The sequence below is a fragment of the Miscanthus floridulus genome, chromosome 8, assembly GCF_019320115.1.
Source record: "Miscanthus floridulus cultivar M001 chromosome 8, ASM1932011v1, whole genome shotgun sequence".
In the NCBI taxonomy this organism is placed as follows: Eukaryota; Viridiplantae; Streptophyta; class Magnoliopsida; order Poales; family Poaceae; genus Miscanthus; species Miscanthus floridulus.
In genome coordinates, this window is record NC_089587.1 from 220,388,397 (window position 1) to 220,413,988 (window position 25,592).

A 25,592-nucleotide genomic window follows, 5' to 3' on the forward strand; every position below is an offset into this window, starting at 1 on the left:
GGGCGTGGGCTATCTTTCTTTTCTCGAAGGATCGAACAATGAGGTGACACAGCCCAGAAGCTTTACACCTCCTGCTCCTACAAGCCGTGGCCCATCTTATGTGTATGCTTTCTACTTAGGCCCACGAGAAACGCAGCCAAAAAATAGTGAAGAGGCCGCGCCCCGAAATAATTTGGCGGGAGAATCCCCCATTCCGGCATTTTCTCCCTCCTTGCCTCCGAAGGAAAATCTGGGTGGAGAAAGAGAAAAAAAGAAAAAACAGGCCTCGGGTCCTCAACCCTAGCAGTGGCGATGGCGCGCGGCGGCGGGGGGCGGTCGAAGAAGGAGGAGGAGGAGGAGCTGCGGGGGGCGAAGCGCGGGTACAATGAGGCGGTGGCGGAGGGGAACCGGGAGGAGGAGGCGCGCTGGGCCAACGTCATCGGCGACATCTACAAGCGCCGCGGCGAGTACGTCGAGGCGCTCCGGTGGCTCCGGGTGGACTTCGAGGTCTCCGTCAAGCATCTCCCGCAGAGGCACCTCCTCCCTTCCTGCCAGTCGCTCGGCGAGGTACACCTCCGCCTCGGCCACTTCTCGGAGGCGCTCAAGTACCAGGTCACTCCTCAGTCCTCACATCCCACCACCCGCCTCGCTTCTCATTACTTGCGTACCGAGTACCGACCATAATTTTCAGATGTTTAAAACGACAGGAGCTGGGCTGTGCAGTATAACGCTAATGCATTCCCACTTGCAGTGGTAATTTCGGTGCTGAATTTATGAGTTTTTCGACCATTTGGTGGCCTTTTGATCTGGACATGCATTTGGACTGCAGTGTCAAGTGTAGGGTTTGGTTGTTATCAAATTATTATGTTATCAGGGACTGTATATATACAATTGAATACCCACTGTAGTGTGGACTTTTTGGTAGTGCATCTGTATATTAAATTTTTATATGATAAATTGTTTGAAATGTCTGATATTTAGTGATGTATATGTGACCCCCTGCCTCGATTTGGCCTATACTTGGCTCGCAGTGTTGGGTTTAGGTACATGCTGATTGTTTTAGTTGTTTCACACGCTTATTGACCTTGGATTGCATTACATTACATTACATTACTGATCATGCTGTATCTACCGTGTCACAGTACATGTACATCTATCAAGATATGATCATTAGGTGATTTAGTCACTGCCTCTGTGGTGTTAAATGTTAACCTCTTGTTGTTATAATTGGGATGCTAAGAATTAGAATAATACTCAGACCTCACTTTATAAACCCAAAATTTACATTTTGCTGATTCTGCTACATGAACTCAAACTTCCATTTCCCTTGACGTTTGTTGGCTTGACAGAAGAAGCATCTACAGCTTGCAAAGGATTCTGATGACCTTGTTGAGCAGCAGCGAGCTACCACACAGCTTGGGAGAACATACCATGAGATCCTTCTAAGATCTGAAAATGACCATAGTGCCATAAGGAATGCAAAGAAGTATTTTAAATTTTCGATGAAGCTGGCAAGGATTCTAAAGGAGAAATCCCCTTCTCAAAAGTCGGACTTTCTAAAAGAACTTATTGATGCATACAATAATATGGGCATGCTTGAGCTGGAACTTGATAATTTTGAACAAGCTGAGAAACTACTTATACAGGGTCTGAAGATATGTGACGATGAAGAGGTAGATTCATATGATGATGCTCGCACTAGGCTCCATCATAATCTAGGAAATGTTTATACTGAACTACAGAATTGGAAAAAAGCCAGGGGGCACATCGACAAGGATATACAGATATGTAAAAAAATAGGCCATCTTCAAGGTGAAGCAAAAGGATACATAAATCTGGGGGAGTTGCATTATCGAGATCAGAATTATGACGATGCAAAAAAATGTTACAATAAAGCTCTTGAAGTAGCAAAATCCTTGGAAGATGAGGATGCTCTAATTGAACAAATTCACCAGAATATTGAAACTGTTACAAAAGCAGTTGAAGTATTTGAGCAGTTGAAGGAGGATGAACAGAAGCTAAAAAAACTTGTCCGAGACACTTCTAATGCTCGTGGAACGTCTAAAGAGAGAAAACTCCTCCTTGATCAGCATGCATGGCTGGATAATCTTATTGAGAAGGCCAGCATGATATGTGCATGGAAAAAAGTAAGCGAACCGCATGGTAACTAGTAGATGATTTTTAGTCACCTTGCTATAAACTTGGACCATCATATCCAGCAGAATTTATTTTATTAGTTTTTTTATCTTATTCACAAGTAGGATTTTTTTTTTTCATTTCTTATCCTATGTTGTGCATGTGCATGAAGAATCAGCATGATAGCTTTTATGACTGAAAGAACTGAGACACAATTGTTCTTGGTTTTATCTTTTGAATTGCAGTTCTGGAACTGTATATGATCTCTCCAAAAAAATAACTGGTTAGCTGAATCTGAACATAAAGTTTACTTAAATAGGAAATAATGTTTTGTTTGTCAGAAATATGAATGTTTTATTTGGAACCTCTTACTAACTTATTTGCACAATTAGGGATTATAACTTCCAACTTAGTTACCTGTATTCTATGTTTGCACTGCACTCTGTTAACCTGAAACTTTTCTGAGCAATGCAAAGAAAAGTAACCTTGACTTGATGGAACTATTTGTTACTGTTCTAATGTTAGATTGGTGCCAAGGGAAATGGTTTGGTACATAGTCTTTGTGTGACCAGCTTCGTCAGAAAAGTCACATTGCCCATTCCCATTTTGATGTCCTGAGACATAACATAAATGTGGGAGCCTGATAAAACCAATCATAGATAACTTTCATTTGCTATATTATGTTTGAAAACCAACTATTGATCAGTTTATTTACTTTCTGAATTTCAGAACTGAAATGATTAAAACATTGTGCAAATAGGACAAATGCATTTATGCTCACCTCACTAATATCAACAATGCACTGAGGTGCAATATAATAATCTCATGACTCATTGATGTAACTATTTGTTCTCCAGCACTTGGAATTCTCAAAAGGAAAAAAAAGGGTAGCAAAGGAACTTTGCGATAACGAAAAGTTGAGTGATTCTCTTCTGTCGATAGGGGAATCATACCAAAAGCTTAGAAACTTCAGTAAAGCTCGTAAGTGGTACATGAGAAGTTGGAACATATATCGGTTGATTGGGAACTTGGAGGTGAGTCACTAGTCTATATTTCCTCATTTGTATTTGTGAATATGCTGACATGCCTCCTACTAGTATGACCACCTTTCCATTGTACTCGTTTACTTGATTCTGTTTTTTTTTTTGGCGAGCAATGATTCTGATTTCAAATTGTGCTCATCTAAGAGATGTCCTCTTTCAGGGACAAGCATTAGCGAAAGTGAACATTGGCAATGTTCTTGATTCTTGTACTGACTGGCCTGGTGCATTGCAAGCTTACGAAGAAGGCTACAGGTATTATCTTGATGTCTTCCTGTCCAAAAGTCAGAAGATCTTAAGTAAGCTTGCATGCTGTGATCTTAAGTAAATGGCCATGAACAACACATAGGACATGACATTGGAGGCTTTATTCACTAACATTTCTTTTAGGCATTTGAGAACCCATTTACTGTTTTTTTTAATGTAACCCATTTATTGTATTAATGGAAACTATATTTTTTAAAGTTTGCGATTTAGAAATGAGAAATTGTGAGTGCTAATATCTTGATTATAGCTGCATCTTTAGTTCTGGATTGCAGCAATCTTCTTGGGGAACACTTTATATATCAAGGGATTGAGCTTGTCCTAAACATCCAGCATTTTTTATACTTCTAACATATTGCAGAGTTTATTTGTTTAATCCCATATTGCCGTTTTAGTTTTTGTGTCACATTATTGTGTTGGGTCTGTGCCCGTGCCACCTATTTTTGTAATAATTAACTGCTCTCGTCCTTAACAGCATGGTGCTTCCATCTTTAGTTTCTGATGCTTGCATCATATCATATATTCATATGTAGGATTGCTTTGGAAGGAGACCTACATAATGTGCAACTTTCTGCCCTTGAGAATATGCATTACAGTCATATGGTCAGATTTGATAATATTGAAGAAGCCAAGTAAGTTACTAAGAACAGATTTTGCACAAAAGAATTTTATTTTATGCAAACTAAAGGGACTTCCTTTTCTAGGAAAATGCAGGAAAAAATAGACAATCTGAAGCAAACATTGAATCAATGTGAAGCAAGGGATACTATCAGTGACTATTGCTCAGAAACTGACACTGAAGGTGGTTGCGCATCAGGTAATATGCTTGATGCTGAGAATGACTATGGGCAGGCTGCAAATAACTACTCTGAGGAACCTGATGATGATGTTACGCTTGCTTCACTCGTTCATAGGAGTGGGAGCTCATCCAAGATTAAGGCACCCAAGATACGGGGTTCTTCTAAGAAGGTTGATGAACTATGTGATGTGGCTGAAGACATACGTAGTTCTTCTAAGAAGGTTGATGAACTAGGTGATATGGCTGAAGGCACTAGGACAGTTTTAAGTAGATCACGTGCTCATCACTCTGTTGGCCGAAAACGTGTCCGTGTGATCTTATCAGATGATGAATCCGATGAGAATCCTGAAATCGTTCAATTTAAAAGGACATCAACTAGTCCAGCAGATAGTATGTCAATCTCAGGTACAGCGTTGATTAGCATTGCATATTCATATGTTGGGATGGCTAAAATTTACCTCCTAGTTGTATTGACGCCTCATTTTCGTGGCCAGCAGATCATGGAGCAAACAGCAGCAGAAACCAGGTAACAAAACACTGATGATCCGTTAGGCTTATGTTCTTGACTGGGAATTGAAATCTAAGCCATATTTGTCAGGGATCGAGCTCCCATGAGCATAGAGTTTGTAGGCTAATATATAGCAGTTTAAATATCTATTTTTAGTTTGCAATGCAAAAAGAATTTCTTCACCCAAACACCCTCAATATATCCCTCTCCCAAGCTCCAATTCCACTAATTCTTGTATACTATATCCCCATCCAAGAATTTTCGAAGCTGGAGATATGCTAAAAGGGCCATGATGTGGTTTACAGCATCTGCTGGTTCTCTTTGGTTACACCAGATGTTGATGGCAATTTAAAGCAGTCAGTTCTTGACTTTTTATTGTAATTCACCTGAAGCACCAGATATTGAGCGCTTCTATCCATCTGCAGGATACTTTACAACCTAATCAAACAAGGGATGCACCCTGTCCTGCTGAGGAGAGTATTTGTTCATTCAAATCAAGTAGTCCTACTGGCCATGCTTTTGAAGGCATAGGATTAGGTGCTTCCAGTGTAGGAAAGGGATCAGCCTCCAAATCAGCAGCAAGTGGTTCCAAGTTCAGTACTCCTGGCTCAAACAGTCTGCATGAGAGCCAAAATGTTGTTGGTCTTCAATCCACAGATGCTGATAATGTAAGTATTATAGCTACTTCTATCTTTCCATGCTTTCAAAATTATAATTTCTCGAGAATGCCAGCAAGTGAAAAGCATCACAAATTATTCTATCCCCCTGTGCTTAGTTTAGTGGAAAGTTTCTGTGATAGTATTATGTTCATTTCAGCCAATTACTATAACATGTCTACACATGCGCTGATGTGCTAAAACAGATCCTCGCACCTAACAGGACTTTTTTTTTCCCGGATAATACTTTGTGAACAGGGGCAGCTGCCCCCCGCGGCGGCTGATCTGGCACCTGATATTGAGGCACGCCATAGACCAGAGTAAATTAAACAAAAAATCGAGCTGCTAACCTTCTCAAAGGGTGCTTTTAGCCTTTTACTACCATCACTCTGTATCACTTTGCCACCTTTGTGTATGTGCAGTTACATGTCTGAGACGGTGTTGGTTCGAGTGCGTCTTGTTGTCTTATTGTTTGTGCGGTGTTTGTTCATGCATACTCCTTTTTCTGCTATTTAATAAAATGACACAGTTCTCTTGCATATCTGAGGAAAAAAAAAGTAGGCACTTCGTGATATTTATTTATTTGAAGAAGCAGGAGGGGGAAGGGCGGGTCTGGTGCAAGCGGTAGAGTCTTACCGCCTGTGACCGGAAGGTCCCGGCTTCGAGTCGCAGTCTCCTCGCATTGCACAGGCGAGGGTAAGGCTTGCCACTGACACCCTTCCCCAAACCCCGCATAGAGCGGGAGCTCTCTGCACTGGGTACGCCTTTTTTTTTTTGAAGAAGCAGGAGGTGCATAGCTAAATCTGATGGATCTGTGCATACTCCTTGGCCTCAGACCCTCATCAGGCATTTACTTGCAAGTTACCCAGTTACTCCAACTATGGATATTCTTGTAGAATAAAATGGGATGTTTCCTCTGCAGCACTTTTGGGCCTTCAGAATCGGTGGCCATCTGGTTTACTTGGATGGACGCGCTTGTGTACATGAAGGTGCTTTTAGCATTGACTCTCTCAAAGTTGAAGTAGCATGTGTATATTATCTTCAGATTTCTGATGAAAAAAGGGCCAAAGGTTTGTCTTCTAAGTTCTGCTTTCTCGTCAATTACTGTTTAATTTGTTGCCTTTGCATTTGTCCTACTTAGCTTGGTTGGTCTTCTATTATTGGGACACCTACATTTTAATTTTCTATACTTGCTGATGGGATCTTACATTCATATATTACTTTCTAGGTCTATTGCCTATCATTGGGGAACTCAAGTTTTGTGGAAAGGTATTGGAAGATGCGGCATCCTTATATTATGATGATCAGCTTGCTTCTGAACAGAAGTGTGTTGATGTTGTTATTGATGGTATGCATGTTCATTGTCTTTATAGAATGGAGTGCCTTGTTCTCAACTATATTCTTAGGACTACTACTCTTGCATGGATACTAGGACACATGAAGATCGTTTGGCATGTTTGTTTCCCTTGCTCTCCTTGCCTAGTAGCCTTGCTGGTAGGCAAGAAAAACCTTTCAGTGGAGAAGAGCCCATTTATCTATTCTCAAATGCAAGCGAACCCTTGCCCAGAAACCCACCTTTGATTCCTTGTTTGCTAGCATAGGATATGCATTAACAAATTCAACAATTGAAAAATGTCTAATACACAAATAGAATAGAGTATGTGATTTACATACTGCATCATACTAGCCTACTACAATGCAGTGCCAAATAGAAATATAGAATATGCAATTTATATACTGCATCATACTAGCCTACTACAATGACAGTGCCAACTTAGCAACTGCTCCAATGTCTTGTAATGACAATAGGAAAAATTCTTAACAATGTTCCTATCCATCCAATGTTAAGAAACCTTCCTCTTTATCTGTGTAAGTTTCCAGTGCAGGTTATTACACTGCCTCATACAAGTTTAGACTATCATTGACTCATCTTGGTTTACAGTACGTTCACTCTTAAGGGGCTATGGAAAAATGGCATGTAGCAGCAGCTCTCAACTTTCGGGTTTCCTTATTTAAGAGCACTAAACTTCTTCGATAAGAAAATAAGGTCCTCAGTCTATTTTTTGTTAGTAGTTGCTGTGAGGCTTTGAGTTCTGGCTGGAAGACAATCTTTTACCTCTGTCCGCTTAAAATTATTTTTGGATTCTTCAGCACCCATTGTGTACTTGAGCTTGTCACACAGAGCTAGCACCTGCTAGATCTATATGTTGTCTGTCCCCCACCACCACCCCTTCCCCCACGTGTGCCCCTTTCCCTCTCCCTGGTTCCACTGACGAAGTTCATTATTTCGCATAGAAACGCATCATGATGAAACTGTGAAACATAATTTCCATATTTTTATCAGTCAATATCTTCTGACGTACCATATTTGTAATGAAGATTGGGTGCCAAAGCGGCTGATGAAATTGTATGTTGATTTCTGCATGAAGTCCTCAGAAGCACCCAATAAGAAGCTGCTGACGAAACTATATAATCTTGAGGTAAACATTTTAGATATGCTTGGCTCGTATGACGTATGTGAATGATAGTGTCAAAAAGCAGCTCTACTTAACTAATGCCAAATATGTTCCTTCTATTTTCTGACAGGTATCTGAAGATGAAATAATTGTTCCTGATTGCGGACTGCAGGATATGTCAATTGCGTCCTTTCTTGATGCCCTAAGATCTCATAAAACAATAGCAGTTTTGGATCTTTCTCATAATTTACTAGGTAGCCTTTTTCCAGTAACTACAGTCATTTCTGAGAGCAATTAGCCTCGGGATTGATTGATTGATTAAAGGGGTACAGGGGTACATTATATAGGCAAGGATCCCTAAGGGTTTATAGAAACACCCAATCAACAGTGATCCTTGCCTTATCAATCTATCTTAATCCCTAAGGTGCTTAACCGCACCGGCCCATAACAGCCCATTAGGGCGCCTATTGCTAACACTCCCCCACAGTCGAAACGTCAGCCACTTTGCACGTTTAGACTGGACCTAAACTCCGTGAACACTGAGGTAGGCAGTCCCTTGGTGAAGATATCAGCATACTGCGAGGAGGTAGGAACATGCAGAACTCGTAGATCACCAATGGCGACTCGCTCCCGGACGAAGTGAAGATCGATCTCAATGTGCTTGGTGCGCTGATGTTGCACCGGGTTGGAGGTCATGTAGACGGCACTGATGTTGTCGCAGTACACCAGTGTGGCGCGTCGAAGAGGGGCATGTAGCTCCAAAAGAAGCTGACGTAGCCAGGTCGCCTCTGCAACTCCATTAGCCACTGCACGATACTCGGCTTCAGCACTTGATCTTGATACTGTATTCTGGCGCTTGGAAGACCAGGAAACGAGATTGTCACTGAGGAACACTGCATAACCCGAGGTGGATCTGCGAGTGTCGGGACAACCAGTCCAATCAGCGTCAGTGTAGACAACAAGATCAGTCGAAGTAGTCGGTCGCCATGGTGAGTTCCTCAAGGATGAGGTCCTCACGGGCTTCGAGGAACGTGGGGAAGGGCTTGGCTCGGCGAAGAAGCGTGCCGACGTGGGCGAAGCGCTCGTTGAGGCCGCGGATGACGTTGAGGACGAGGGTGCGGTCGGTGATGACCTCGCCGAGAGCCGTGAGATCATCGGCCATCTTCTTCAGCTGGCGGCAGTACTCGGCGACGGAGAGGTCGCCTTGGACGAAGTTGCGAAACCGCGTCTCCAGCTGAATGGAGCGAGCCTCCCGATTGCCGAGAAACTGCGACTCGACAGCGAGCCAGGCGTGCCGGGCTGTGGAGCCCTGGGCACTGATGATCTCGCCCAGATCATCCGTGAGCATGGCGATGATCCAGGACTTGACGACGCAGTCCATCCGGGCCCAATCAGGAGAAATCGGGACTGGAGGGTCTTCGCGGACATGGCTCTGGAGTGAAAACTTGCCGAGGATGAGCAGAAACTGATCGCACCAACGGTTGAAGTTACCGGAGTCGACGTCGAGGATGGTGGTGACGTGGTTCCGGATGTTGCTGACGGCGACGGCCTGAGAGTGGAGTTGGAGCAGGGCCACGGCCTCGTGGTGAAGCATGGCCGCGCGGAGGTCGGTCGGCGCAGGAGCTCCTGGAGGCGGCGCAGTGGGCCCTCCCGAAGACTCGGGCGCGATGGCAGCGTCGGCGGCTGCCCGCTCCATGGCGGCGCGCGCGAGGGCGTCGCTGGCGCGCTGTGTCGCCTCGTCCCGTTCCTTGGCGGCAGCCGCGGCCTGCTGCTCGGCTTCAAGGGCGCGAGCCAGGGCGGCGTTGCGCGTGGCCTTGCGTTCGCGCTCCAGGCGCTGAGCGGTGGCGGCGGCCTCATTCGCCTGCTCCTGGGCGAACCGCCGGGTGACCTCGTCGGTCTGGAGGGAGGTGGCGGAGCCGTTGGCGTCGTCTCTGGGAGAAGGCGGAGCAGAGGCCATGGCGGCGCGGCGCAGCAGGGGCCGGCGCGCGAGGGTGCGCGCGGCTGGGGGCCGGCGCGCTTGGGCTGGGAGGCGCGCGGCTGGGGGCCGGCGCGCGGGGGAAGCGGGCAGCGCGGCAGTCAGCCGGCGCGCGCGAGGAAGGTGCAGCGGAAGTCTAAACCTAAGCGTGATACCATGAGAGCAATTAGCCTCGGGATTGATTGATTGATTAAAGGGGTACAGGGGTACATTATATAGGCAAGGATCCCTAAGGGTTTATAGAAACACCCAATCAACGGTGATCCTTGCCTTATCAATCTATCTTAATCCCTAAGGTGCTTAACCGCACCGGCCCATAACAGCCCATTAGGGCGCCTATTGCTAACAATTTCATTTCATAATTACTTCAACAGTGCTCTATAAATCAGTTACAGCTAAATGGTTGTTTCTTTAGGCCCTTGTAGTGCAGCACATAACATGTTCTAGCAGTCCCCTTTTATGTAGTGCTTTGTGCTGTTCCAAGCAGTTAAAGCCGTGACTTTTGTAGCCTTTCAAGGACATTATTTTGAATCACTCAGCAGTTAGTAATTCATTGATGATTGTGCTGCTTTGTGGTTTTAATTTGTAGGATGGTGTAGAATAATTATGCTCTTATACTATGGTTTATTGGACTGATTTGTTATTCCTGCCCACAAATCTCAGGAAACCAAACAATTGAAAGACTTCAGCATATATTTGCTTCATCAAGTCACACATATGGTGGTTTGACTCTGGATTTACATTGTAATCGATTGGGTCCAACTGCTTTATTTCAGGTTTTTACAATCCCAGAAACTTATCTGTCAAAGTGAAATAATATGATACTCCTATCACCCCATCGGGATTTTTGCTTGAAATTCTGCATTCAGCTTCTGCACATTTGTAACATGCGTCCTGTTTAAAAAAGATGAGGAAAATCATTCTAGCATGTGGTAATCTGATACACTTTCTTAATGGAGTTATATTACAAGAATGCAAGATATTTAAGCCATTTCTTTGAGGTCCACTAGTATTTATTTATTTATCAAAGGAAGACCTCGGGTCTTCTTGCAAAATGGTTCTGGAACAGGATACAAAAAACCTGCTGAACAATCTGTTAGTTTCTAAAGATTTCTTGATGCTTTGGTATTTTTAGAAATTAATATTTCTTATAAAACAAACTCTAGAATCCTCTTTGACTGAATCTGCTAGGGATTTTAGCTGGTTACTTGTTTTAGTTCATTTGGTTTTTGTTCCAAGTGATCTCACTTCTTGACCCGAGTCAACATAATTTCTCTTGCTTTACAGCATATATTCTGTAAAATGCTAAGCCACTTTTTGCCTCCTTATTTACTGAATAGATATGTGAGTGCTCTATTTTGACCAATCGATTGGAAGTACTTAATCTATCTGGGAATCGCCTCACTGATGCATGCAGTTCTTACCTTTTCACAATCCTGCAAAAGTGCAAAGGTATGTAGCACTTGATAGATCAGTAGAATTGTAGAAATGCATATAGCTTCTTTTGGAGACTGGGGTGGTGGTGGTGGGGGGCTAGCCGGGGCTTTCCCTGATTTTTATTGTTGTGTTTCATTGACTGCCGTAAGCCTTTTTTTTTTGCTTACTGTATGTTATGTATTTGCTTTGTTTACAGCACTTTATAGCTTGAATGTCGAGCAGTGTTCTATCACGTCAAGAACTGTTCAGAAGATGACAGATGCACTTCATGAAGAGTCTGTCCTTTCACATCTCTCATTAGGTACTTCTTGTTTTCATGACGGCCAACTTCTCTTCTGATTTGTATATTAGCAATGTCCATTTACAAACGCCCAAAAATTCCGTACCCTCGACAGGAAAGAACAACCCAATTTCTAGCAATACAATGCTTAACCTTCTATCCAAACTTGCGTCTCTCACAAGGTTAGCAGAAACTGTCCATATCTGTTGATAGATACTAAGGTGTTGGCAAGTATAGACCAGCCATGCATGTTGTCATTGCAGGTTTTCAGAACTAAGCCTGACTGGTATAAAACTGAACAAGTTAATGGTTGATAAGCTGTGCCTCCTTGCACAATCCTCGTGCCTATCAGGACTTCTGCTAGGTGGAACTTCCATTGGACTGGTAATTTGCTTTCCATTTTCTTTCATTCAAAAGAAAGGCTTTGTGTTCGAGAAAAAAGAAAGGCTTTGCTTTCCATTTGTGGTTAGTGTTTGCAGCCTGTACACAAGCAATGTCATCTCATCTGGTGCTGCTGTTTATGCAGGTGGAGACAATTAGGCTTACTGAGTCATTGTCTTGTACATCTCAAGAATTGCTAAGGTTGGAGTTGTCTAATTGTGGGCTTACAACACCTGATTTCACACAAATCTGTACAAATCTCTCTCGGATCAATATTCTTGAGTTAAACCTTGGAGGAAATCCAATTAACCTGGAGGTTTAATTCCTACTCTCATATGCTTTGGTAACATATATCCCCATATTTCAGTAGCAATGATCTGTTGTGTTACATTATATTATGCAGGGATGTGATGCTATACAGGGAATGCTTGTAAATCCCCAATGCAGTATTAGATCTCTCACCCTTGACAAATGCAATCTTGGACTTGCTGGAATTGTTCGTATTATTCAATCATTATCAGGTATTATTCAATCATTATCAGGTGAGGAACAATTTTGTTGAAACACCAGTCTCTACAAGTTAATAATCTTCTTCTACTTTCAGAAAATAGCCAATTAGAGGAGCTGCGCATGTCTAAGAACACGAACTTGGAGTCAGAGAGAACAATAAAGTATGACGAAGACATGCAGGAAGTATCAACAACTGCTGAGCAAAACAATGTAATAACCCTGAAACAAAGAATGATATAGCTCCAGGGGACATAGATTTTGCGAACATGCAGGTTCCAGATAGTGAAGATGAAGCAGATAATGATGCCCACCATGCCATATCTGGTCCACATAGGAGCTGTGCAAGTTCATCGCAGAAAAACTCTTACTCTTGTCATATTATTGAAGAACTGGCGGAGGCCCTGATTTCAGCAAAGCAATTGAAGGTGCTTGATCTTAGTTGCAACGGTTTGTCTGAAGAGGCCATACAGTCACTGTATTCTGCTTGGGCTTCTGTTCCAAGAGGCGATGGAATGGCTCGAAAACATGTAAATAAGGAAGTGGTCCACTTTTCAGTGGATGGCATGAGGTGCTGCGGCCTAAAACCCTGCTGCAGAAGAGACCTGCAAATGTGAACCCTGGACGGCTTTCCAATGCTAAACTATGATTGCACTCTGTAAATAAATCATCAGTGGATCAACTAGGTGTTGACGCGTTGTCAATGTAACTTCACACTAGTCACAATAGCTGGCTGACTCAGAGAAATCTGGCTTTCAGGAGTGTAGTTATGCGGATTCGCGGGAATGTATACACTACATGCTTGAGATTTGGGCTTGCAGATGTTTCTTAAGTTGCAGTTACTACTTACTAGTATGTTACCATCATGTCATTACAGGTAAATCTGGTTGGCTAGAGTGAAACTCCTTCAAAGGTCTTGGTTGAATTTTGTGGGATCTGAACATACTATTTTGGATGGGGAGAGGCAGTGAGGGGTAATGAACAAATTCCTTTGCATGTTTGAAGCGGTGAGGTCAATTTCTATCTTCACTACAAACAGTGACATAAACATTTCAAATCGTTTATAAAAAAAACATTTGAAATCGTAAATCATGACCGAGACGCCACATGGAACAGAATAGTCGTAAAGATACCAGATTTGGTGTCTTGTTCCCCATCGGCAACACATATCTAATTGTTTTGTGTATAATATTATACTAGTGTACCACATCACCAGATAAGGATTTGTCGGTTCTACGAATTAGAGAATATTATCAACAATCTTGCGGATATTGTCTGGTGGGATTGGTTAGGCCCGCAAAACCCCGAAAGGACTAAAGGAGCATGATAAGCAGATGTGTTACACCCAAATGAGATTACAGTGCTAAATGAACCTTTTTTTTATTAGTAGTGCTAAATGAACCTTAAAACACCTCCAAAAGAACCAAAAGAAAATGAAGCAGCTCTGTGTGCAACCTCTCTATTCAAACATTTGGAGTTATATTCCTACTAGTGTTTACTAGTTATCACATCTGTTTGTAAAAAAAAAAACTCAAGCTCTATATTTGTGTGTTTTTTTTAAAAAAAAGATGAAGGAATTTCCACTAGCAAATGTGAGCCATTCTCCTTTTGGTGATAGTTGCTTGTGGACATAGCAGCATTGCATATAAGAAATGCCATCTTGTTCAGCACCAACCAACCACTGTCAGGCAAGCACCAGTGTGCCAAATCGAGAATGCAATAAGCTCGTTCTCGGAAAGAGCTTATCAACCACTTCACCCCACCCACACTTGTCTTTTCCAAAACCGGCAAGCGGGGCTCGCTCCAAGAGTCTAATAATGACGATCAGGAGCTCCTGCCATGGCCTTCCTTCCACCACCGCCGTCCCAAGATTCAGCACAAGGAAAAGCAAGGTAACAACACTGAGGCTCAGCGCCACAGCGCACAGCAGCCACTAGCACCCGTCCTCCAGCTCCGCAAGATCCATCAAGACGGTGAGCGGCATTCCGTCTAGCTACTGCTCCCATAGCTTCTAGTGAAGCTGCACATGAATCTGGCTGGGTGACTCTTTCGTGAGAATTTTCTGTGCACGCAGGTGTTTGAGGACCAGGTGAGAGGGATGGTGTGCTACAGAGACGACGGCGGGGAGGCGATCTGCGAAGGGTTCGACGAAGGGCCTCGGCTCGGGATGCGGCTGCCGGAGAAGGCCTGCTTCCCATGGTAGTGACTTGTAACCCATTCTAGTATACGTAGCTAGCATCTCATTTCACTCGATCGATCACTTTGTTCCTTTACAAAACTCAACACAACAGGGCAGGATCAGAACAAATTCAGAATGCCTGAACCCAGATCTGCCTTTTCTGTTGCCATCAAACTGTGGTGCAGGCACATGGGAATCCGGGTCACTGATTTCATCGAGCTGTCGACGCTTCGGGTATTGGAAGACGAGGATGCTCTGAAATGATACGAAGATGGAGGGATCAGCTATCTGGAGTTCTTTCGTGTGACAGCAACCACAAGAATAAGAAGACGGAGCGATCAGCTATCTAGAGTTCAGCAATATTTCTAGTTCGTTTATTTACATGAGTATGAGCATACATCGACTTTCAGTACAAGAACGAGATGAAATTCGTGTGGTTTTCTGAAGCATCAGACCAAACTGTCCATGTTTTTATATATCCAAAAGTGTCTAATAAATTAAAACATATAGAGATGTGATATGAACCAGCATGGACGATAACACTAGTAGGAGGTTATACAGATATGACAACGTTCCTTAATTACAGTCCCGAAGTATACTTGACTCCAGTGGCATCCAACCACGAATCTCCCATGATGAAATTCGCCACGGTGAACCCCGTGGCATCCTCCGTGGACATCGACGTGTGCACGCCAGTCCACGTCACCCGCCCGGCCGTTGCCGCGCCGGCCCCGGTGTTCCGGTACTCCCCGTAGTACAGGGTACCAGGCGCGGGCTGGCCGGACCACTCCAGCGGCGTCGAGGGCGGTCGCCATGACGGACACCAGCGAGTACCTCCGCCACGGGCGGCCGAGGTACACCGGCGTCTCCTCAAGTTCCGGCGTGCCGGTGACGCGGCACCGGTGGATGGAGAACCCCGTGTTCTGGTTGGGGTCGGCGCAGCCCTGCGCCGTGACGACGTCCTGTTGCCCCGGTCGGGGCCTCCAGGCCTGGATGTCGCAGCGCTGCAGCACCGCGGCGGCGTTGCCGAAGATGAAGTCCACCGTGCCGGAGACGTCCGTGTCGGCGTAGAACTGGCGGTTGGAGTGCGCGAACAGCGTGTCCTGGTGACCCTTCACCTCGCACTGGTACACCACGGAGCGGTCGCTGCTCACCAGCAGCGCCACCGCCTGGCCCTGCCCCGGCCCGGCGCTGTTGAGGATGCTCACGCCCTTGGCGATGGGGATGAAGCCCGCGCCCATGGCAGCTGCATGCATGCATCATATGGACCCACTCAAATTATCTACTATCACAAAAGCCAATGGAGTGTACTATACGATGCTGTCGTGTCGAGAACGGCATTCAGATGTGATCGTGAACAACGACATGGTAAGTGAAGCATCTGGATCATGCATCTCTCAATTGCGGTCGCTAGCCTATCTCTAGCCGGTCTCCGTCCTAGCTAGGAGTTTAGCTGGAAGGCTAGCTGTCACAATTATCCTGCCCGGAATACTCCTTAACTACCGGTGAGTCAGGATTACAGGTCGCTAACTAGCTGTCACAATGAAAAACTTGCTAAGGCACGGTGGTGAAGAAAGAAGCATCACACTCCTTGCATTTGCTGGTGCTCATAGCGCAACCATCAGTAGTTGTATACTCCATCCATCCCAAAAAAGAGTGCACGATCTCATTTTTAAAAAGTCATCTAATTTTGTGTTATTTTCAACTCTGATCAAATCTATTGAAAATACTAATACCATTTATGATACCAAATATGCGTAGTGTAATATATTTTTTATAGTTAATCTATTTAGACATAAATGTTGATACTATTTCTATAAACTTTAGTCAAATTTAAGTTTGATTGATTTCATGGAATACGAGATACGGAGCATGCACTTAATTTATTTGGGACAGAGGGTGTACGCTACTTCATTCACTCTAAATTGTAGATCTTTCTAGTCTTGTCCAAAGTCAAAGACCTGTGACTTTGAACTATTTTTTTTTTAGAAAAATACAGTCGCCGTTCCAAATTATAATTCACTTTGGCTTTATACTAAGCTAAACTTATTTAATTTTAACCATTAGAAAAATACACAAGCATCTACAACGCCAAATTTAGTTTTGTTGATTCTCCATGAAATATTTTTAATGCATTTGCTTGAGTTTGTAGGTGCTAATTTGTTTTCAAAAGTTTGGTCAACGTTAGATAAGTTTGACTTATGACAAAACTAGAATTAGAGTATACTCCACTAACATTAGAGTAACATTTTCAAAAGTTTGGTCAACGTTAGATAAGTTTGACTTATAACAAAACTAGAATTAGAGTAGATAAGTTTGACTTATGACAAAGTACGTAGAATTAGAGTATTAAATATATCTTGATGGTGGAGTAGTTTAGAAACATCAAGACACACGTTATCTACACTAACAAGTAAATCCACCATCAAGATATATTTAATAAATGGATTTAAAGAATCTCACTTTAGGTTCTATACACTTGGTCAGAGTTACAAGAAATTTATCTTAGTACAAAACTAAAACAACGGATTTTTGGAGGTACTAGTATACTTTAGACGAGTGGCTACTGAATAGGAGTATTAATAAAGCTTCGACGATGCCTTTCAATTGGTAATTGTCGTGCCTTTTGTGAGATCTACTTTAAGCTATTGATTGCACTTCAATCAAAAGACTAGCTAGGTACGTGCTCGTGCAAAGGGCTGAAGATGCAGGCATGCATGCGTGCATGTGCCATGTAGTACGTACCGACGGTGGCGGAGGACCAGGTGGTGTATCCACCGGCGACGCTCCTGTCGCCGTCGATGATCGTCTTCCCCTTGCCGTCGCCCACCAACATCACGTTTGCCTGCTGGTACGAGATGCTCACGCTCTCCTCGTACCGCCCGGCCTTTACGTGGATCACCTTCCTCCTTGTGGAGACTCCTGCTCCGCGGCCGCCGCTCGCCTCGGTGCTCACCTCCGCCGTGACGGCGGCGATCGCCTCGTTGATGCTCGTGTGCGTCCCGCTGCCGTCCAGCGCCACCACGGCGTCCGGCGTGACGACGATGTCGTCGTCCTTGGTGGTCGCCGGGGACGGCGATTCCAGGAGCCTCCTGTCGTGCTCGGACACCCAGGACGGGAACGCGGTGCCTTCACGTGACGGCGTGGACGGCGGGACGCCCCCGCCGCTCCCGCCCTTCTTGACCTTCCTGACGTGCAGCGGCTTATGAACCGCGCGAGCGCGGCGACCTGCCTGCGAACGGCGTCGCTACCCGCGGGATCGTCCGGCAGCGGCACGGCGGCCAGGCTGTCGCGGCAGGTGCCCTGGTTCGTCAGTGCGGCGCTGAGCCACGTCGTGGCCCCGTCCGCGTAGGCCGCGGACCCCGCGAGCGCGTCGCCGAGCTGCGCGAGGCTGATGCCGAGCAGCAGGGCGCAGTCGTGCATGCCCGACGGCGCCGGCGCCGGGGCGGGCAACGCCGCGGACGCGGAGAGGTTCCGCGCCAGCGCGCGCGCCGTCGTCGCCCGAGCCATCGCGAACTGGACGGACGCCGCGAACGGGTCCCGCGCCGACCGCGCCTCAGCCGACGTGAGCGCGGTCTCGCACGCGCGCGGGTACGGCGTCGACCGGCAGAGCGACCTCACGTTCGTGGTGGACGCCGGCGAGGTTGCCGCGATCCTTGAGACGGCGGCCGCCTCGTCTCCCTTTCCGGACGTAACAGGCATCACCGTCGCGAGAGCCAGCGCCGTGGCCATGGCGCAAGACCATGGGACTACTGGCAGAGCAGGTCTTGCCCTACCAAACGTTGCCATTGTTCTAGTAGGCTTCTAGCTGAGCTGCGCTTGCCCGTTGTCCACAGGAAACTTGTAGCTTAGCTGTTGTGTACGTCTCGAGTCGTTAGCTGCATGGTACAGAGTGCAAGACAAAAGGGGGTTTTATTTATGGGTAATGATATATGTCGGGCGTCCGACCCATCACTTCACTTCCGGACGTGGCTCGCTCTTCTCCACTCGCTCGCGGCTTATCCTTATCCGCTTGCCCCACGTCGCTCCACCCGCTCCATACGGTGCGCCCCCTCTCGGTTAGCAACGAGATGCTCGCCGCCGCTCCCTCCCGAGCCGCTCGCGGCGCCGCTCCGCCCGAGCCGTGCACCCCCGCTCGCCGTAGCAACGAGCCGCTCACTGGTGCCGCCCCCGCCTAGGCCGCTCGCCGGCGCACCCCTCCCGAGCTGCTCGTGTGGCGCCGCCCCCACCCGCACCGCTCCTTCCCCGACCCCGGCGTCCTCATCCACGGCGGCTCCTTCCTGCACCCCAACGTCCCTTCTCCCCCACCCCGGCGGCACCGCCCCCGCCCGCACCGCTCCTTCCCCGACCTCGGTGTCCTCCTCCGCGGCTGCTCGTTCCCGCACCCCGACGTCCCTCCTCCCCCCTCCCCCACACCGACGTCCTCCCCCACAAGGAGCTCCGGACTCCTGAGATCCGGTGGCCATGGCGCTTCCCGCGCCAGGCTCTCTTCTCTTCCCCCCATGTTGCAATTGTGTCTTTCAATTGTTTCAGAAGCTTTAGAGGTATGTTGCAGTAGAATCATATGGTTGATTGCAAAAGTAGATCTGGCATGTTGCACTTTTGTTGATATGTTGCAAATATTTCAAAGGATTGTTGCAAGCACTTTGTTCAAAATGTTTCACGTGTTTCTACACGATGTTGCAATCGTTTTTCTGGTCTGGATGTTTTCATATGATTCACTCAATTGTTGCAATAATACTTTCCAAATTGTTTCAGTTGCTTTCAGTCTTATGTTGCGGTAGTTATTCCACGTTGTTGCAAGTGTTTTTTATTTGAGCGTTGTTTCATATGCTTTCAACCTAATGTTGCAGCGGTTGTTCCATGTTGTTGTAATAATATGTTCATGGTGTTTCAGCTGCTTCAGCCAAATGTTGTAGCAATTGTTTCATGTTGTTGCAATAATATGTTCATGGTGTTTCAGCTGCTTGAGCCTAATGTTGCAGTAGTTGTTCCATGTTGCTGCACGCGTTTTATTCTAGCTTTCTATGTTGTTCGGTCGGGGGGGCGAGCCAGTCGGCCAGGGGCGCGTGGCTCGCGGGAGGGATAGTGGGCGGAGGCATTGGGGGTCAACGGATGGGGGTGCTGCGGTCAGGGGGGCGAATGGGGCATGCTCGTCGCGCACATGGGGCGTTGCGAAGGCGGAAGCGGCGGGCTGTGGGGGATAGGCTGCGGGGGTGAGCTGGGGGCGCGCAGGGGTGCGAGCGGCAAGCACGGGGAAACAAGCGTGGATCGAGGCATGCGCGAGAACGGGGGCGGGTAGGCGGTAGGCGGGCGCGGTCAGATGCAACTGCCTCGAGCGTCCGGACGCTAGCGCCCGGATCGGACATCCGGGCGCTAGCAATTCCCTTTATTTATAGAGCTGGTGCAGTGCCTTTTGCAGGACTAGTTCATTGATGTTCGCTTAGACTTGTTTGGATGCACATGTATTCGTCTCAATTCACATATGTTGAAATGGATTGGAGTGGAATTAAACTAAATTTCATTTACAATCCACTCTAACACAAGTGGATTGAAGTGAATACACATACATTCAAACAAGGTCTTAAGGGAGAAACTGCACCCTATGATTTGGACATTAACGGTACTCCAAATTAACACAACTTTACTAGAAGTATTATAATAAAGCTATTTTTTACTCCATTCGTCCTAAAATACAAAACATCTTTATAATTTTATGACAAATTAAGAGGCAAAGCAAATGACGCATATAATAAGCCTTTAATTTTGTTTGGGTCATCTTGTACCTACCATACTTCAAGTCTTGTGGTACACATATGATCCGCGTGTTTTGTGAGAGTTAATTCACAAGAATGCCTTACAATTTAGGGAAAAAATTATGAAAGCTACATTTTGAACAAATCTACGCATATCATTTCCAGTAAAATTAAGCTCAACACATAAAAATTTCATGCGACCAAATTTTGAGATAGCTGACATAAGAACAACGTGGGCCTCAATTTAGTTGGAGTAAATAGTCATAAGCTGTTTTAGAGGGTGTTTTTCTTGGAATGAAGTAGTCCATCTCATCTCACTCTTTAGTTTTTCTGTGTGGTTTGTTGAATGGAATAAGTTGATTCATCACCACTTTATTCCTCATAAGCTAATAAATAATACTAATTTATCAATGAAGTTATTATTCCACTATATTTGAGAACTAGACTCATGATGAGTCACTCTATCTAGAATGGATCGATTCTTCAAACCAAAACACTCCTGTTATTGTCCTTCTGCAGATGTCATAAGAACCGCAAAATTAGCTTTTCCTTCGGATCCCATAATATGAACCAAAAAATTAGCTTGGGATGAAATCCTCACTAACTATATCGATTTTTGGCAGATTACCAAGCGTTTGCATTGAAAGTTTTGCTAACCTTAACTAACTTCGGACTGGATTGACTGGCTGACTGATAGCTTAACGAGTTACTATAAATGATTAGAGCTTTCCCCTTCCATCATTCCATGTGTTCTGTTTCTACAATAACTGATAACCATGTTCAGAACAATACTACCTATGTTATCTCCAGCAATGACCTGTGCAATGCAAATATCTGCATGCACCTGAACATCTGCTGAGGCTTATGCAGCTATGCCGTGCAGAACTTGGTCTTTCCAAAGAAAAAAAAACTATGCAGAACACAACTACCAATTGCAGACTGCAGGAGAAATAGCGCTCTCTCTCCACGACAAGTATGTCAGTAGCTCGATCATTCGTTACAAAGAAAAACACAATTTAGAAGAAGTTCCACCACCTGTACTAGGACTAGGACGACACACCAGAAAGGAGAGCAACTGTTCACCAAATTAAATAACTTCAGTAGATCATCAATCTATCTTTGCTTCTGACTTGAAATTAAGATTGGATGAACCAAATTGTATTACTGCACTCAGATCAAAAGATGCCACGATGCTTTGAACAGTGAGAAGCTCATAAATGTCCACAATGCATTTAACGTCAAATTTTCAAGAAAATCATGAGCATATAGTAATTAATAGGCTATGGCAAGATGGTTTCATGGAACACAATCGAGCTGTACACGAGGTTCTATTTCGTAGGGTAAAAGTTATGTGGGACATTTCAGTTACAAATAGTAGATAGTGCACATGCTACAAATATCTGATCCTATTGTATGATCACCCCCTGACCTGTCTTAGAGTAGCATTGATTAATCAATGAAACAATCACCTGTTCAGATGGAAGGAGATTTTTGATACCAGCGCGTCATATTGTTTTACTACAACTCTTCAATCTCCTGCTTACATTATCAATGGACCTCCCACTTTCATCCCTGGGGCATATGATCAAAGGTTGTGCCCGAGTACCATCAGAGTCGTTATAATGCCTCTGAGTTGTTGCTAGGGCAGCCCTCAGACTACTGTAGCTGGTGCCAAGAGAACGCTCATGAATCATGTTCTGGTGTCTTATCACCTAGCATGTGAGGATGCCTACATAGTTAACATATTTATATTTTAAAAATGCAAACAAGCTACTATACAATTGGCTTATAGTAATAGTATAAACTTTAAGCCTTGAAAAATTACGCAACAAACTAGAATTAGCTTCAAAATTTTGTACAATTATTTAATTTATGATTAAAACCCCAGACTATATTATATTGAACAGTACAAAAACTTCCAAGAGGGTGTTGACATTATAGGCAATGTTTTCATGTCGTCCAGTCGAACCTAGTCGCCATGGGACCGACTAGGATGATTAATACAAGTCGACGGTACCCCTAATCAGTCACCAGGGACTGATTAGGACAATTAATCGCGATTAATCGGACGACTTGAAAACATTGCTACAACCTATAATTAGCCTTTAAGAATCCAGAGCTAAAACAAACAAGCCCTAACTATCAGAAGTTCAGAACTAGAATAGATGTTCTTTGACATGTTCAAGAAAAAGAGCAAATTACTAAACCAGTACTTACTTGCTTATATGATACTGCGGGAAACATGACATGAAAGACCTTTGGGATTATCCTCCACCAAATCTGTAACAAAAAATGGGAATTTTTGTAATTTCATGAATCATCACAAAAGCTAATGCAGCTAAGGCCTTGTTCAAAGAAAACCAACAAGAAATAAATTACACTCACTAGATCATGACCGTCCGCCTATATAGCACCTCATCATCGGTATCCTCGGTATCATCATCTGACACTAGCTGGCTGCTTGGCATCTGAAGCTTCCCACCCATAGTAAACGAAGGTCCTGGTGCATCCCCTTCAATAAAATCCCCTTGCATCCTGTCCTCAAACCTCATATCACTGCAGTTCAGGAACCAATCCAAACTACACTTAATCCCCTTACTTGTAACTCTCATATACCTAGGCTTGATTCTTGACTCCAAGCTGTAAGTAAAATATTCTGGGTATTCCAACAATTCACTCATTGGTTTCTTCATCTCACTCTTGAAGAAGTACAAACTGTTCTTCATGAGCTCGATCCGCAGCAGTAGAATCTGAGGACAGCGGACCACCATCCGAGCAACATCCTCATTGGAGATCCCTCGTCCACGGAGGAATTCCACAGGCTTCAATATCACATTCTGATTTAAGCTTACAAGCTGTGGCAACTTCTCAACTGCACGGGCAAACCCATCGGGGTCAATTTGGAGCTTCAAGTTGAAGAAGTACTGTTGTGCTGCTAGCTTCGCTTTCAGTGGCAGCCCGAGTATAAGTGGATACTGTGCAATCACCAATGGCAGGGCCTCCTTCTGAATGCCAAAGCTGAGCAGTGCCTCCACGTTTGGTTTGACCGTTTCCTCAAGGTCATAGCCGAGAATGTAAGGCCGCTTCTCTAGGATCCTCGCCAGGATCCGCATGGGCAACCCGAGGGAGGTGATGTAGTCGCAGAACGGCTTGATGGTAGTGCCAACCCTCATGCCAAGGAAGAAAGGGAAGTGCGTTACCATGGGACCGATGTCTCGTGGTGCCACGCCGACGATGCCGACGAGGTAGGCGACGGAGGTGCTGATTGTGCCGTCGGGCTTGAGCCCCAGGACGTCGGGGTACCGCTCGAGCACGCGGGGGAGGTCCTGGCGATCGACGTCCAGGCCACGGAGCGCCTTGACCATGGGAGCGAGGTCGACGGCGACGGAGGCGTGGAGGCAGGCCGGGTAGGCGCGGACGAAAGCGGCGAGGCGGGCGCGCGTGGCTCCGAGCTTCTCGAGGTAGGAGAGGACGGGGATGACGTTCTTCCGGAGGGAGCAGGCGAGGAGGAGTGGGTAGTTGGAGAGGTCGTCGGTGGAGAGGCCGAGGCGGAGGAGGAAGTCGAGGCGCTCCTGGAGCACCTCGAGGGAGGAGGGGAGCTCGACCGCCTCGAGCTCGCCGGCGGGGTCGGAGACGCCCGCGGAGCGGAGGAAGTCGAGCGCCAGCACGCGCGAGACGAGGCGCTCCTTGCGCCCCTGGATAACGCCCCACGTCACCGACGGCATGTCGTACTCCGGCGGCGCGGAGGAGAAGGCGGCCGACCTCGAGGAGAGCCACGCGAGGAGAGGGCCCTCCCGCGCGGCCGCCGCCTGGCCGAGGCTCCGGAGCGCGCGGGCGAGGGGGGGCATGGCCGATGGACGCGGCGCGCCAGGAGCGGCACAGGCGGCGGCGGCGGCGAGGCGGAGGCTGGATTGAGCGGTGTGGGGTTCGGCCGGCGGCGGCTTGTCCTTTTGGGCCGTGCCGAAGTGGCGCGGTGGCGTCCACCTGGGCGACCTGGGATTTTAGTGGGCTGTGGGCTGGGAAGCGCGTTGATCTGGGCCCCCGTCGCAATGGCGTCGGCGGATTAAGTGGCGCGGTGGCGTCCACCTGGGCGACCTGCTGATTTTAGTGGGCTGTGGACTGATCCGGCAGGCAGCAGTTACGACGCTAGGGCTTATTAAGGCCCAGTTTGATTTAAAGTCTAAACTTTAGGTCACGAGATCTAAACTATTGTCTAAAATTTAGCCAATCTCACAAGAATTTTATATCATACAAGTAAGCAGAAGTAGTGAAAAGTTTTTGTTCTCAACTTTAGCCACTAAACGTTAGAGCAGAGAATTCAAACAAAGGCCAAAGCGAAAATATGCAAACACGGCCTGTGCCTCTCGTTACACACTGTGGAATTTCGTTAGGACCCTATTTTGTTATCAGGAATTGAGAAGAATTACAAAATAATATAATACTGAAATGAGAAGCATTTTCCAAATACTGGTTTTAGTTTATGGGATGCAAACAACTCCCAATAGAAATATCGTCTTTCCAGACACGGTGAAAATATAACCTAGATAAAGATACAAGAAGGGAAGGAATTAAAGCGGTACTCTAGAACGCTCACGGTAGTGCACATTTCTCTTTCTCATCATACATTTATTTAGATATATTTGTTTATACAAAATGACGTACGAACACTATATGAAAAATACAACGGTCTAATAAAACGAGTTTATACTGGTTGTCTCAAGATGTACATGCATCAAACCGCTGAGCTAGGCGAGCACAACACAAGCTACAGCGCGTTGTATGGGAAGTAGCCACAATACCATGCCGTGCCGATGAGCAGCTGCTCCCGTCAGTGCTCCGTCGTCACCAAGAGAAGAGGAGATACAGATAAACAAGAGAAGAGATTTTCTATTTTTACCACGGACGCGTGGATACCATGTATAAATAGGACTAAACCGAAGATAAATAAGAGAAGAGATTTTCTATTTTTACCACGGACGCGTGGATCCCATGTATAAATAGGATTAAACCGAAGCTTCTATCGTGACCACTTCTCATGGGCCCTTTGGCCCCGATGGGCCCCACGTCCTCGACGGAAGCATCACCTATATCTTCAGAAACAAATCAGCAGTAGATTTTACTTGACTGTGCTTTGTAATCTGGGAATTTTTTCGACACCGATGTACTGTGCTTTAATGTTATATATTAAAAGTTGTTGTAAAAAAATTGTGTTGGAGCACATATTTTCTGTTCTAAAAAA

At 45.7% G+C, this 25,592-nt stretch overlaps 2 protein-coding genes and 2 pseudogenes across 2 annotated transcripts; 2 read left to right on the forward strand and 2 right to left on the reverse strand.

Moving 5' to 3' along the window:
* Positions 1–245: 245 nt before the first annotated feature.
* Positions 246–13,238, forward strand: LOC136478214 (protein TONSOKU). Its single transcript, XM_066476572.1, is given in 21 exon segments — positions 246–591; positions 1,329–2,126; positions 2,973–3,149; positions 3,319–3,410; positions 3,953–4,051; positions 4,124–4,623; positions 4,713–4,744; positions 5,152–5,394; positions 6,305–6,452; positions 6,611–6,730; positions 7,762–7,862; positions 7,969–8,092; positions 10,477–10,589; positions 11,154–11,265; positions 11,447–11,551; positions 11,646–11,712; positions 11,794–11,914; positions 12,057–12,227; positions 12,315–12,432; positions 12,516–12,629; positions 12,632–13,238. Coding segments are annotated over 21 exon segments (4,059 nt in total). The 5' UTR covers positions 246–291; the 3' UTR covers positions 13,036–13,238.
* Positions 13,239–14,235: 997 nt separating this feature from the next.
* On the forward strand, positions 14,236–14,927 carry LOC136475038 (uncharacterized; annotated as a pseudogene).
* Positions 14,928–15,048: 121 nt separating this feature from the next.
* LOC136475037 (pectinesterase-like) lies at positions 15,049–19,686 on the reverse strand (annotated as a pseudogene).
* A 3,051-nt stretch (positions 19,687–22,737) lies between these two features.
* On the reverse strand, positions 22,738–24,309 carry LOC136475039 (transcription termination factor MTERF4, chloroplastic). The gene has a single exon (XM_066472597.1). The coding sequence runs from the start codon at positions 24,199–24,201 to the stop codon at positions 22,738–22,740; it is 1,464 nt and encodes a 487-aa protein (XP_066328694.1). The 5' UTR covers positions 24,202–24,309.
* Positions 24,310–25,592: the final 1,283 nt, after the last annotated feature.

What these genes read in the sequence shown, in the direction of transcription:
- LOC136475039 (XM_066472597.1), bottom strand. Translation starts at nt 24,201, where the DNA reads ATGCCCCCCCTCGCCCGCGCGCTCCGGAGCCTCGGCCAGGCGGCGGCC.